Source organism: Schistocerca cancellata, chromosome 6, assembly GCF_023864275.1.
Source record: "Schistocerca cancellata isolate TAMUIC-IGC-003103 chromosome 6, iqSchCanc2.1, whole genome shotgun sequence".
NCBI classification, from domain to species: domain Eukaryota; kingdom Metazoa; phylum Arthropoda; class Insecta; order Orthoptera; family Acrididae; genus Schistocerca; species Schistocerca cancellata.
In genome coordinates this window covers 493,437,135-493,450,237 of record NC_064631.1, presented here as the reverse complement: position 1 = coordinate 493,450,237, position 13,103 = coordinate 493,437,135, and the positions used below count along the sequence as shown (strand labels likewise).

General features: G+C 42.9%; 1 protein-coding gene across 1 annotated transcript in view; it reads right to left on the bottom strand.

Moving 5' to 3' along the window:
• LOC126088400 (uncharacterized) overlaps window positions 1-13,103 on the bottom strand; it is a 422,478-nt gene that overhangs the window by 227,047 nt on the left and 182,328 nt on the right. Inside the window, exon 4 of the mRNA XM_049906540.1 lies at window positions 1,264-1,419. Within this exon, the coding sequence (XP_049762497.1) occupies window positions 1,264-1,419 (156 nt within the window). The remainder of the gene's footprint in view (window positions 1-1,263; window positions 1,420-13,103) is intronic.

Genomic DNA, 13,103 nt, shown 5'->3' with positions numbered 1-13,103 from the left:
AGAAACACTGTGGTGGTAAGAAAGACCAAATCCCTTTCGAAGTGAGGGTGATAACGTGGAGAGAGAAAGAAGGGCAATGAGGAGATAGATACAGATTATGAGGAGGAGGAGGGGGAAGAGTAGATGGACAAAGTGAGGAAAGGAAGAAATGGACAGAGAGATGGGAGACGAGCAGATTGACAACGCAAGGAATGAGAGGAAGGTAGACAGAGACAGGGGACACGAAGAGAAGGTCAGAGAAAGAGGGGAACAGAGGAGGAGAAGGGGATTCGTATTCAACGTACCGTCGATGACGGGGTCATCAGAGATAGGGCAGAATATCAGATTGGAGAAGGCTCTGGAAGGAAATCGGTTGTGCCCTTATAAAGGAACCATCCCGGCATTTGCCTGAAGCGATGGCCGGATGCGAATTTGACCCGTCATCTACATCTACTTCTACATGGATATTCTGCAAATCACATTTAGGTGTCTGGAAGGGGGTTCATCGAACCATCGCATCCCACCCCGAAAGCGAGTGCAGTATGACAATCACTGCGCCACCTCTCTCGATTGGGTATAGAGGGAAAGTGGAGAAGAAAAACAAATTGTGGTAACTTCCCACGGGACCACGCTATTTAATCAAAGTTAACTAACTTACGCTAAGGACAACGCACATACTCATGCCCGAAGGAGGACTCGAACCTCCGACGGGGGCAGTCGCGCGAGCCGTGGCAAGACGCCCCAGACCGATCGGCTACTCCTCGTGGCGAAGTGGAGAAGGCGGAGAAAGGAGACAGGAGGTGATGGACAGAGAAAGTAAGGAGGAGGAGTTGTACAGCGAGAGGAAGGAGAAGGAGTTGACCAGAGAGCTAGGGACGAGGAGACGGAGAGGGAGAGTGGGAAGTGGAGGTGAGCAGAGAGAGCGGTAGTAGAGGTAGAAAGTAAGGGGGGCAAGAGGAGATGGAATTATATTTGGGGCAGAGGCGATGGAAAGAAATGGATCCAATGGACAGATGGAGGAGGAGCAGATGGACAGAGAGTGGCAGTGGAAGAGGTGTACAGAGACAGTGGAGGAGGAGGTGGTGCAAGAGAGAGAGAGGGGGGCGGGGGAGGGTGACATAGGACCTCTGTGTGTGTGAAAAAGAGAGAGATAATGGGTTTGGTTTCCCAATAACATCGATTTTGATCAGAGTATAGGTGATTTCTAGGTACTCGGCATTAGCATTCAGCATGTGTGACTAGGGAGTATCGTTGTCTACTTGTAGGCAGCACTAGGGGACTGACCTCGCAGGCGGTTGCGCTCGAACTCATCCAGGGTGTCGATGGGCCAGGAGTCGTTGTGAGGCCAGTAGAGGTCCTGCAGGTAAGGCGAGTCGTCGTCCATGGACAGCGGCACCGAAGGCACTTTGGGCAGCGTCAGGTTCACCGCCGCGCTCTCTCCTGCAGCACAAACACAACCAGTCGAAGTCATCACGGTGCACAGATACCGTTATGTAATGTAAAATTTCTGTTCACAAACGTTCTTTGTAACAAACAAATCTGATTAATACTATTGTAACTGAAACCACCTGAGGGGAAGGAAGTTAACCAGAGACACCGCAAGAGTCCAGAGAAACATCCGGACACAGGAGTCGAAACGTAGGCTTGTGAAGAAGAAACCTTATGATGACAATAAAGAGGCCTGACGACTTGGAATATTTAATCCTCAGTAGCGGCCACGGAAGGCTGAATACGTAAATGAAAGAAAGAACTCTGGGCAGGTCAGAAGACTACATTTTAAAGTTATGTCAGCAACTCTGTGATAAGCACACCACCCCAAGTGGACAAAAGTAAAGATCAGAAAATTGCTTTGACGTACCTTCGTCTAAGTCTTTACCAGCAGCCCTTGCGGAACAAGACAATTATTCGACCTACTTGTGAGACCAGAAGCAAATCATTCAGCTTCTATTAGGCAGGGTATTTAAAATTGAGAGTTGAAAGATCACTAATGAAAAGACATTCCGTATTAACGAAGCTATAAACAACTGTCTTTGAGAGAGTTTCAGAATCCTAAGCTGGCGAAACTGAAGAGGAACGCGTCTTAACGGAACATATCTCAACCACTTTCATAATGGTTGCGGCAGTTGGTGATATAATCTAAACCGGGAATGTAAGACATTAATAAAACAAGTTTGAGGGCACGCCAAAACAAATCACTTCTAATAATAATAAGGTAATGTATTACCCACATATTTCGTCCGTAATTTTTAAGTTATAAAGTCATGCAACAAGCTGATGAATTTTTGAACTGAGAAGACTGAATATGAATAGATCGACCGGAAAAGATATAAAATAAGGAGTAAAAATGGCCAGAAGTACTTCTGGTGAACTGAACAGAGTTTTCAATTCAACACTCGCAATATCAAGGGGAGGGTTTGGTACATCATGTCCCTTTGAAAGTAGTGTAATCGAACCATGTATTTTACATTTAAAGGTTTTGAAAAAAATATTTATTATTTTGAATCATTTTTATACCAGATTCTGCAATTATTAGGATTTTTTCGGTACCCAGAACCCGAAAACATAAGTGTGAGTTTTCACAACAAACATCATATTTAAATTTAGAAACCAGTATCCTTCTTACACATCTATATATATTTCAAAAGTATATTGTGAATAAAACTCAATCGCTGTCAACGAAATATGTATTCTTTAAACTTTTTATGGTGGCCATCCTTTCTGTATGGACATTTCGGAAAATATGTAGTATTGCTACAGTTGTGCTTAAAGATATTCTCACATTCAGGACTCTAGGTATACATCAGCGTCTGTTTAAAAGAGATTTTGTTAATAAAATTTAACAAGAACTAACTAAATTTGTTTGTTTTCTTTTTAATGTTTTTCGGTTAATATGCATTACGGAAAACTTGTTGCAATCTATAGGGTTAAGTGACATTTGTGTGTGAAAAGAAAACTTAAAAACGAATAATGTTACAAGTCTTAACTTGTGATACAGAAAGGTGTAAGTTATTATTATGAAACATGCAGGACCGTCATGCATGCTAACAAAAAAGAGGTCAAAGGAGACAAGTCCTGAGTATCCCATAGACAAGTCCGCAGGTAGTGGTCAGTGGCTAGCGTTGATACATCTGGATCACGGAGTTCCAGGTTCGATGTCGGCCGGGTTGGGGATTTTCTCTGCCCGGGGGATAGTCTGTTTACGTTGTCCTCATCTTTTCATCATCACCCTCTTCAATCGTGACAATGACTCGATTGGACTGAGAAAAAGAACTGGACTGTGAAAAAATTGGAATTTTGTACGGGCATTATCATTACCCATAGACAACGAGGTCACTGGGGGCGGGACCATAGCTCGAACTATTTTTGAAAGATGAGGAAGCAATTCGGAAGTGTTCTTTCAAAGGAACCATACCGGCAATTTCCCGGTGCGATTTAGGTAAATCAGGGAAAACCTAAAACGGCACAGGCGAAAGCAGGTTTGCACCGTCTTCCTCCCGAATGCGGGTCCAGTGAGATAACCACTACACCGCGACGCTTGTAAAGACATTGATTTCCCCAAAAGTCGGTAATATTTTTTTTTCTTTTGTGCATTACCTTGTCATAATACGTATGTATCATTTACTTCAGCTATTCCTTATTTGTTAATTCGTCACATTGTTTCTTCATTCATTTTTGGTTCAAATGGTTCAAATGGCTCAGAGTACTATGGGGCTTAACAGCTGAGGTCATCAGTCCCCTAGAACTTACAACTACTTAAACCTAACTTGCGAACATCACACACATCCATGCTCGAGGCAGGATTCTAACCTGCGACCATAGCGGTCGCGCGGTTCCAGACTGAAGCGCCTGAACCGCTCGGCCACCATGGCCGGCAATTCATTTTTCTACTGTTTTATATTTTATATTGTACGCATATGAATGTTCTGGTTTTATATGCTTTGTAAATCTTTGGTTAGGCTAGGAGAAGTACTGTCTCAGAGAGAGAGAGAGAGAGAACGACTATCTATAGAGAGCGTGCGAGTTGTTGTGGTATCGTGACCGGTTCGCGGGGGGAGAAACGTTGCAAAGTTCGGCGTGAAACACTGTGATACGCGGAGGAACAATTAATTACAGTGCGTCCGCTGTGTTAATAGGAGATCGTGCATTATTAAGTGAACAGTAAAACCTGTAAAGAATATCGAGTGTTTGTAGTGACGATTTTAAATACTATGTGAAGTAAAGAATATCGAGTGTTTGTAGTGACGATTTTAAATACTATGTGAAGTTCTAGCAATTAGCCTAGAACTAGACACCATTGTCGTGTGGAGACACTAACTGTTAGAATTGCGTGAAAGTGGAACAAACCAAAATGTTAAGTAAAAGAACAGTGCCATGATTTGATCAAGAAACATTTATTGTATCATCCATACTGTCTTAAAGACGATGACGTAAATGGAACTGATGTTTAACGGACTCTTATAGTGATAAACACATGTGACTGTTTTCTTGTGGCAACACGGTGAAAGAACTGTGCGAAGTATTGGCATTAACCGGCTATATATAGTAAATAGTAAAGACATTGCATAATTCCAACCTACCCGCACCGCATGATTAATAAAAGTTTAATAATAAAACTCCGCGCGTAACGACAACTCACACACTGGAACTATTATTATCGCGCCAGTGCTGCCAGCTGATTCAACTACAACGGAGACGTGGACAACGCCGTAACTGGAATATTAATCAAACAGGATTCTCCATCATTATCTTCACACCACGAAGCAGGATTAACTTCACACATCGTTCGCGCGGACCACCGCTGACGTCGTCGCACTGCTTGCGTCAACAGTTACGACATTAAAAGGAAATTATTACTGTCTGTCTCATTTCAAACTTAAAGACCATTGCAGTTAAACTATCTATTTTCAAAATACTGTCACAATATCAAGGTTCAATTACGTCTAGTTCCAATAAATATTCTTTCCATTATTTCGTCTTGTTGACAGTGTTGAACACCCGCCAAATTAAAGATCAATTAATAATTTTCTTTCAAAATTCTTCTCAGACATTTTGCTGCCCATCATAATTTTATTTTAATGTTTGTGTGTAATCTCTTTTGGAGGGAGTACATACTTTATTTTTTGAGCAGTAAAATCAGCTACCATAAAATTACGTATGTTACCAGCTGATGCTGTCCGCCATTACTGCTTGAAAACTGATCAATAGTAATTTTCCACCTATTTTCTCATTGGCTGTCAGTTTCAAACGCAATTACGTATTTCGTGGGCATCTAGCAGGTGCGCGATGTCTAAGTAGGCCCCACATAAGATTCCGCACGTTCTGACAAAGACTATGCCACATTTTTTTTTGTCCATGACTAACATGGGTAGTCAGATTCCTCGTATAGGTCATGTTTCATTATTTAGAAGGTTTTTTTTTTCAGAAGTGGTGAACCAGTTTCTTTATACGCTCAGATGCATGCTTATAGCTGAAATGCGGCGTAAATTGAAAATACAAGTGAATGTTCCATTAAGTTTCGGATGTGCAGCCGCAAGAAATCTCCTTCTTCTTCTAATATTTCGGCTGTATAACGTTCAGCCATCTTCATAGTGAGGCGCAAGACTGCCGCTCCCGTGTTCGCTTCGTCCCTTTATACTGTTGTACCGCGCGACTGCGCATTCGGCCACAGATGCAAATGCGCCAGAGACGTTGATCGGCGGCAGAGACGTGCATAATGCGCGAGTTATATGTACGAATCGGCAGTTGATCGTTGTTGGCATATCGATATATCATTGTGAGCTGCACAGTGAGGACGTCTTTGCGAGTTTATTAGAGCAAGTGCCGGATTCCATGATTTATCAATATTGAAACCGCTATCTCTATTAATTAAATTCGTCGTCAAGCGAATTTCAATTGCCTCATTCACTATCGAGTCCCAATTGAAATTCGCTTGACGACGAATTTAATTAGTAGAGATAGCGGTGTCAATCTTGATAAATCATGGAATCCGGCACTTGCTCTAATAAACTCGCAAAGACGTCGTCACAGTGCAGCTCACAATGATATATCGATATGCCAACACAGATCAACTGCGGAGTCATAGATACAACCCGCGCATTATGCACGTCTCTGCCGCCGACCAACGTCTCTGGCGCATTTGCATCTGTGGCCGAATGCGCAGTCGCGCGGTACAACAGTATAAAGGGACGAAGCGAGCACTGGAGCGGCAGTCTTGCGGCTCACTCTGAAGATGGCTGAACGTTATACAGCCGAAATATTAGAAGAAGGAAATTCTTGCGGCTGCACACCCAAAAACTTAATGGAACAGTCTTTGCGCCGCCAAAACCTGAAGATTCACATGCTAGTGAATGGTTTATCTATTAATAGAAGGCAATGATGAATATGATACACTTATCGGTCAATGCATAAAGATACACATTTAAGAAACACTCTAAGCCGCTGAAAGGCAGTTCACAATTTTTGTCGTTTTGAAGTTGGACCAAAGGCAGAGCCGGCGAGGTAGCCGGACGAGACGGGCGGAAATCATTTTTCCAATAGCATGGGCGCCGGAAGAGCACAAATGGTGGGATTCAGAACGCAAAGGAAGTAAATTTCGTGTGCTACGAATCCTTGACAAGTGGATTCACTAGAGCAATTGTGGCACGACAGGACCGGATGGGACAGAAATCCGATAAGCCGCGACTAGCAGCAGCACTGTCGGAGGCGTGCCGAAATCGTCGGCTACGCTACGACCCCTTTGCTGATGTACTGCGAGGGCGTAGGGGCTGTGATGAAAGGCGGCCATCAGGTGATCCCCGTGTACTCAGCCTCAAACTAGCAGCGTTCTTCTATTCAGTAAAGGAAGCAGGCAGCTGTTTCAAGGAATTGTGGTATAACATATTTATGTCTTTTTCGAATTGTAGTAGGTAAAAATATAATTTCGCAGCTGTTTTCCGCTACGCAGAGATGCCTTATTGAATATAATTAAATGTTATTTTGCCTACGTACTGTTACACCTTCCTTCAACTTTTCTGATAGTATTATGGGGACGTGTACTCTTATCATTTGAACTGGGTGTGTGGAAATGAAGCTTTCTTTAAATGAAAACACTTTGAATGACATTAAAAATAACTATGCAAATGAACGTGCTGCGATTAATTTTCTTTTTTTATTTCTATCCACTTAAGATGTCACAAATATACGTCTTTGTGCAAGATAACACTAATGGTTGTACCTCCTGAAGAGCACCAGAGAAAATGTAACTTACAGTAGAATAAAGCCAAGAGTTATACAAAATTTTGTCATCTATAAATTACCTATCATATGTTCGCCACGAAACGTATGGGATACAAATGTTCATGCCACTTGCTTTGTGTGTCATGCCCTGTGTCACCCGATATTACAATCACGATATTTCACAATAGGGAGTCTCTTACTCCCATGAGCCTCTGTACCTGAAGAGTGTACTGTTTGCTGAAAACTCGAGAAAATGGCAAATTATCCGACGATCCTATGGAATACGTAGGATCATAGGGGACCCTTTCACATTCATTTATGATGGAAACGGTAGAATGTTTTAAAAGTTAGTTACGTACGTATCAGTAACATTACATAACTTCCAATACCTTCTTCAGCTGGATGTTAACAAGAAACTCTGCGTGATAGTGAATAAAACAGAATCAGGCGTGCTTGTGTTACATGTTAGTATTTGTATAAATTTTTGTACGATATAGTGAACACAGAAGCTGGTACGGAGTAATTATAGAGGTTATACTGGTATGACATACGCAAAAAATAGCTGAAGAACTACAGAGAAGTAACAATAGTCAGGAAAAGCTGCAAATGATGAAAGACAGGCCGATAATTTAGGATCATCGGATACTCCATAGATGGTGCTTCGGGGATTATAAATGTGTGTGTGAAATCCTATGGGACTTAACTGCTAAGCTCATCAGTCCCTAAGCATACACACTACCTAACGTAAATTATCCTATAGACAAACACACACACACCCATGCCCGAGGGAGGACTGGAACCTCCGCCGGGACCAGCCGCACAATTCAGGGATTATAGAAACGTAGATGTCCGGGAGGGAATTAACATTAATAAATCGTGGTGCTACTGACGTCTCAAGAAGACACATGCGTCAAATAATGTTATTACAAACTTAAACGTCACAGAAGGTTGTTCTCTGGTAGGTTATGAATATACACAAAGCCATTGCTGTTATTCAGGTAGGAACTTTCAGCAAGTTAGTCCACCAAATGCGTTTGAATCTTCTTGATAATTCCACAAGAGTGTTATTATTTCATTGCAGGAAAAGTACAACTCAACGATTTTAGGGAAATCTGTTTTCACTAACACGTTTTTACGGATACTGGTATTTCAGTAACTCATCATCAAAACCGAAATAAGAATAAATGACAGGGCGGTCGAGAGAGTACAGCGTTAGACTACTATCCTGGCATTCAGTCTCGGACAGGGGTGGCGATTTTTCCTCAGTCCAGTCCCTCCAGGAAGTTCCAGGTCGATTCAGCCCGCTATCAAATGAGTTCTGGGAAACTTTGCCGGCAGTAAAAGGCGGCCGGGGTGATGGGGCCGCCATCGTCCCCAGTCAGTGCCGCGACAAAAAAATGCTGCAATGTGCCTGCTGTCAGCCCAATAGGGCAGTCAAGGGACTGTACCACAGATTTTTTTTTACTTGAAGGAAATTGTTGGCGCGCCCAACATACTCAGCAAATCTGACCGCCTTTGCTATATACTCTGAAGACTGCTCTCAACCAGGGGGCTATAAAACCTTTTGTCTAGGATGCAATAAGCTTGACGATCGTCGGCGGAATCGACTTTCCTTCGCAAGAACTTTTCGCTGGGTGTGGGCGTGGTTCTCTGCCGAAGATGGAGTGGTTTCGTGCAGCTGAAGAAGGTCCTGGTAAGGGAACAATAACTACATCTTTACTTCGTCACTAATTTACATTGCTTGGACTGCCCCATGGAAGTGGGCCGACGTAGAAGTGGTCAGAGATGAGGATGAACACATTGAGTCTTTAATATCCCATACGAGAGTGCGTTTCGGCCTTCACTTAATATTCCGGCATTGTAGCTTTGTAGCTGCGGGTGATTAAGCGCAACGTACGATGGACACACTCTGCTCGGGAGGCAGCACCGACTTACGTTAATGTTTAAAAGCGAAGCAGATGGAATTGGCTGTTGAGGTGCAATTCCTGTCATGTGAGGCTTTCAAGCAAAGCACCTACGTTACATCGATATATGCCGCAAGAAGGTGAGTAAAACTACAAATTAAACGATAGAGAAGCAAATATTTAAAGTATGTGAAAGGGCTTATGAATACTATTTAAAACGCTTCAACACATTATTGTTCTAGTAATCATCGTCTGCGAAAAGAAATAAATAGTAGAATCGCTCAATAATACGGCTCTGTTGGTCATAGTAGTCGACAGTAGCTGGCGCTGGCCACTTTGCCTTTCAGTTGTTGTACATTTATTGGCTATTTCCTCGAAGCTCTTCACAGTCACACGAAATTACTGTTACATCAATGCACACGCTCTGTGAAAAACTTTCGAGCGCCGTTAAAAATTGATATACCGGCTACGAGTAATACCTTAACAACAAAATTAACTTCTCTTTGGGTTGCTGTAATCTTCTGAAAACCTCGTCATTGTATCTTGAAATCTCACGAACGGAAAGATTTGCATAAATAACCCCATATCCTGAGCTGGGGACTCGTGAGCATCACCAATCCTCTGTTATCGTAAGCTTTGGGCATGATTCAGAGATATAATACTGCTGCTCAAAACAAGAAATTAATGTTTTAAGCTGGTAGTATTAAACTCGCTGTTATTAGTGTGTGTGGTGTCTCTGTTTGTATGACTGTGAAGGACAGTGTCTTGATTGTACAGGCTTTCAAAAAAGGAAGTGAAATGATGTAGTGTGGTGACCCTCAACTACGTAAACTCAGACTCAGAGTTGAAATATTCGGAGTTTTGGCTGGTTACATTGTCTAGGGGCTGGGATACGTAGTTGCCACATTACAAGGCAAATACTGTTGAGTCTATGGTACACAATATGAATACACACATGAATCGAACGGTCGAAGGTTCCTATCACTGGGCAGTTGCGAATTAATATAGAAATTTATAAATAAAAGATTGCAGTTGAATAAAATATGCAGGTACTATCTTTACTTTAAATGATGAGTACGATAGTAGAGGTACTTTTGAGAATGCGGTCAATTTCTGCCAAACACTTGTTGGCGTCGATGGTCCAGCAATTAAATAACATATAAGTTGAATAAGAGGGAAACAATAGATTCCTAATGGCTCAAATGGCTGTGAGCAGTATGGGACTTAACTTCTGAGGTCATCAGTCTCCTGGAATTTAGAACTACTTAAACCTAACTAACCTAAGGACATCACAGACATCCATGCTCCAGGCAGGATTCGAACCTGCGACGGTAGAAGTCGCGCGGTTCCCGACTGTAGCGCCTAGAACCGCTCGGCCACCCGGGCCGGCAATAGATTCCTACTGCACGCAATTAGTTATGAACGAAAACAGAGATAGCGAGATATTTACTTCTAAACCTACACAACGTCATCACTGTAGAAGCCACGGAAATCTCACAAGTGCACAAGTGTGCACTCCGAAGTATTTCTATCAGTGACGACCATGCACAATCTGCTCCACACTCTCCAAGTCCCTCCCGCTACTGTATGTCGCGCCTTCACGTCCAGCACTTTCCGTGTCCTGTCCCGTACCGCCAGTGTCCTGTGCTGTCCTGCCCAGAACTCTTCTCACGCTTCCATCCAGTCTCCCCATTCACGAGCGCTGTGATTGTCTAGAGCGCTCGCGCCATGTCTTCAAGCCAATGCACCCACACAAACATAATGAAACACATTGAAATACAGGATTTACATTTAAATGACTTGAAATTAAATAAATATCCCTACGGCTGGACCATAAACACTCTCTAATACACATTATTAGATACATAAACAAATTAAATAAACATATACCAAAGGAATAGAACAAAAGATAGGCCAGTAGCCTAATGTCTCTAAATATTTAACCAATTTCTTCATGAATAGTTTATATCGGATACAAACAAAGACACAGATCAAAAAACTTATTTATAAGCATGCTGCTACCGTTTTCTCGTGTAACTGTGGAGTACTTATGGCCTGACGCGATTAGTAGCTATCGGCCACTTTGACCTCAAATAACTCATGTACTATTCACGTTACATGCCTATAATTCACATCAATTTATGTTGACACTAATGGCTTTCTGAAGACACGTCGATCGACGAAATCGGATGAACCGTTTAGATTTTGGAAACTTCTTGCTGGGTGTTACTTGTATAATTTACACTCAGATACAGAACTTTAAGCTAATAAAGATATTGAAAATCTGATTACACCATCAGAATCGTCGTGCAAATAATGGTAATGTACATGTTTATTTATGAGGCATCATGATTCATATGGCTACTATTAATTTCCACATGAGCTGTGAAATGTCTAACATAATGGTTTCACAAAGTCCGCCACTCTTGGCATTCGCGGCGTGTTTCCTTCATCGACACAGGGTCACCATGGAATTTCCAGCCACGCGGCTGGACCCGGGACAGCGTGGGGCACCACGTGGCCGCCGACGAGCCGCGGCCCGCATAGAGGCCCCAGCGCAGTCACACCAACTACGAACTTACAATATTTTCAGGTGGAGGCATTGGAGTAGTTCTTTGGGCATTATCAACAACCAAAATTCTATGTGACCTTGAGTTGCCAGTCCACAGGTACATCTCTGAAAGTTTCAGTCAAACAAAAGTATTCATAGTCAGAGACCATATTGTGTGGTATATAATGTCTTTGTCGCGATGAAACGTGTCGATGGTTCTTTTGAAAAATTTTCGTAGTTCTATAGCCATAAAGCTCCAGAGGGCCTTGCCAGGCAGTTCAACTGTATCAAGGGGCTGCACAATGGTACTCGAGACCAAGAAAGCTCCCCTAGCATAAAACTGTTCAATGCCAAGCTACTTGGAGAGTATCCCACCAACACGGAACTGCACACAGACTGAACCAACGTTGAAGAAATTTTTACTTTGGGGTTACATCTTACGTGCAACTCCAATGAGCCACTTCAAGTGTCGACGCTTTGATCGCACCACTATTGGCGTTAACAGTCTAGCTTCACATGGACGATTTGGTGCAACGGCCCACAAACAAGGTTTTCAAAGCAATCCCCCGCCAACGTGAGTTAATGGCTCACAGATCCATGTGGTCTGGAGGAGAGACTGTCCTTTTTTTGGAGAAGAAAAGAAGATTCAGAAAGTAAAAGTCACCCTGGGTGTCTCATACTCTGATGCAAAGAAGGAATTTATAGCCACGCAGCCACCAAGTTTCATGAAATCTTTGACCCTGCCATTGAAGAAGCCTGTCCAGAAGATCAGTGTTATCACTCAGACTATGACGATTGAGCAGGAGACATTTACCTGCACCTGTAAAGGCAGCTGCAAGCGTGCGCCAGTTGTCCATTAGCTCAACCTTGGTCTCACTCCAACGTTAATACGAGTAGTTGCCGACCTTAATGCCAGCCAAGATCGCGAACCATCATGTCTGGAATTGGAAGAGACCCTTCAAAGTGTTTCTGTTACATATACCTTACCAGCATACCCGAAATCCAGTCTGTGGACAAAGACCAATGGGCCAAAGTGGTCTACTCTGTATCTATCGCAATAGGTCATTTTGGTCATGTCTGATATGAACATCTCATAACTAGTACGTACGTCAAAGTGTGAATGAGGGAACCAGTGAGTTCCCCGAGTGAACCTCCTCTCTGCTGCAGTATACCCACCATGACCGAATGACAGGGGGCAAATAGAGGTAAGCCTCGCCGACAAGATGGCGTTCATACTTCGGCAAAACTTGCACAGGTTCAGGAGGCATGTGGAGGATATGAGCTCTGCAACTCACTGCCCCAGCCATACTGCAATTGTGACGCTGCTCTTGTCATCACGTATATATTTCCCAAATATGGGAAAAATCATACACCTCTGCAATGCGTCTCGATGATTTTCTCCTATGGACCTCTTTGTCTCCAGACTTTGCCCACACTGCTGAATGCAAAGTTAT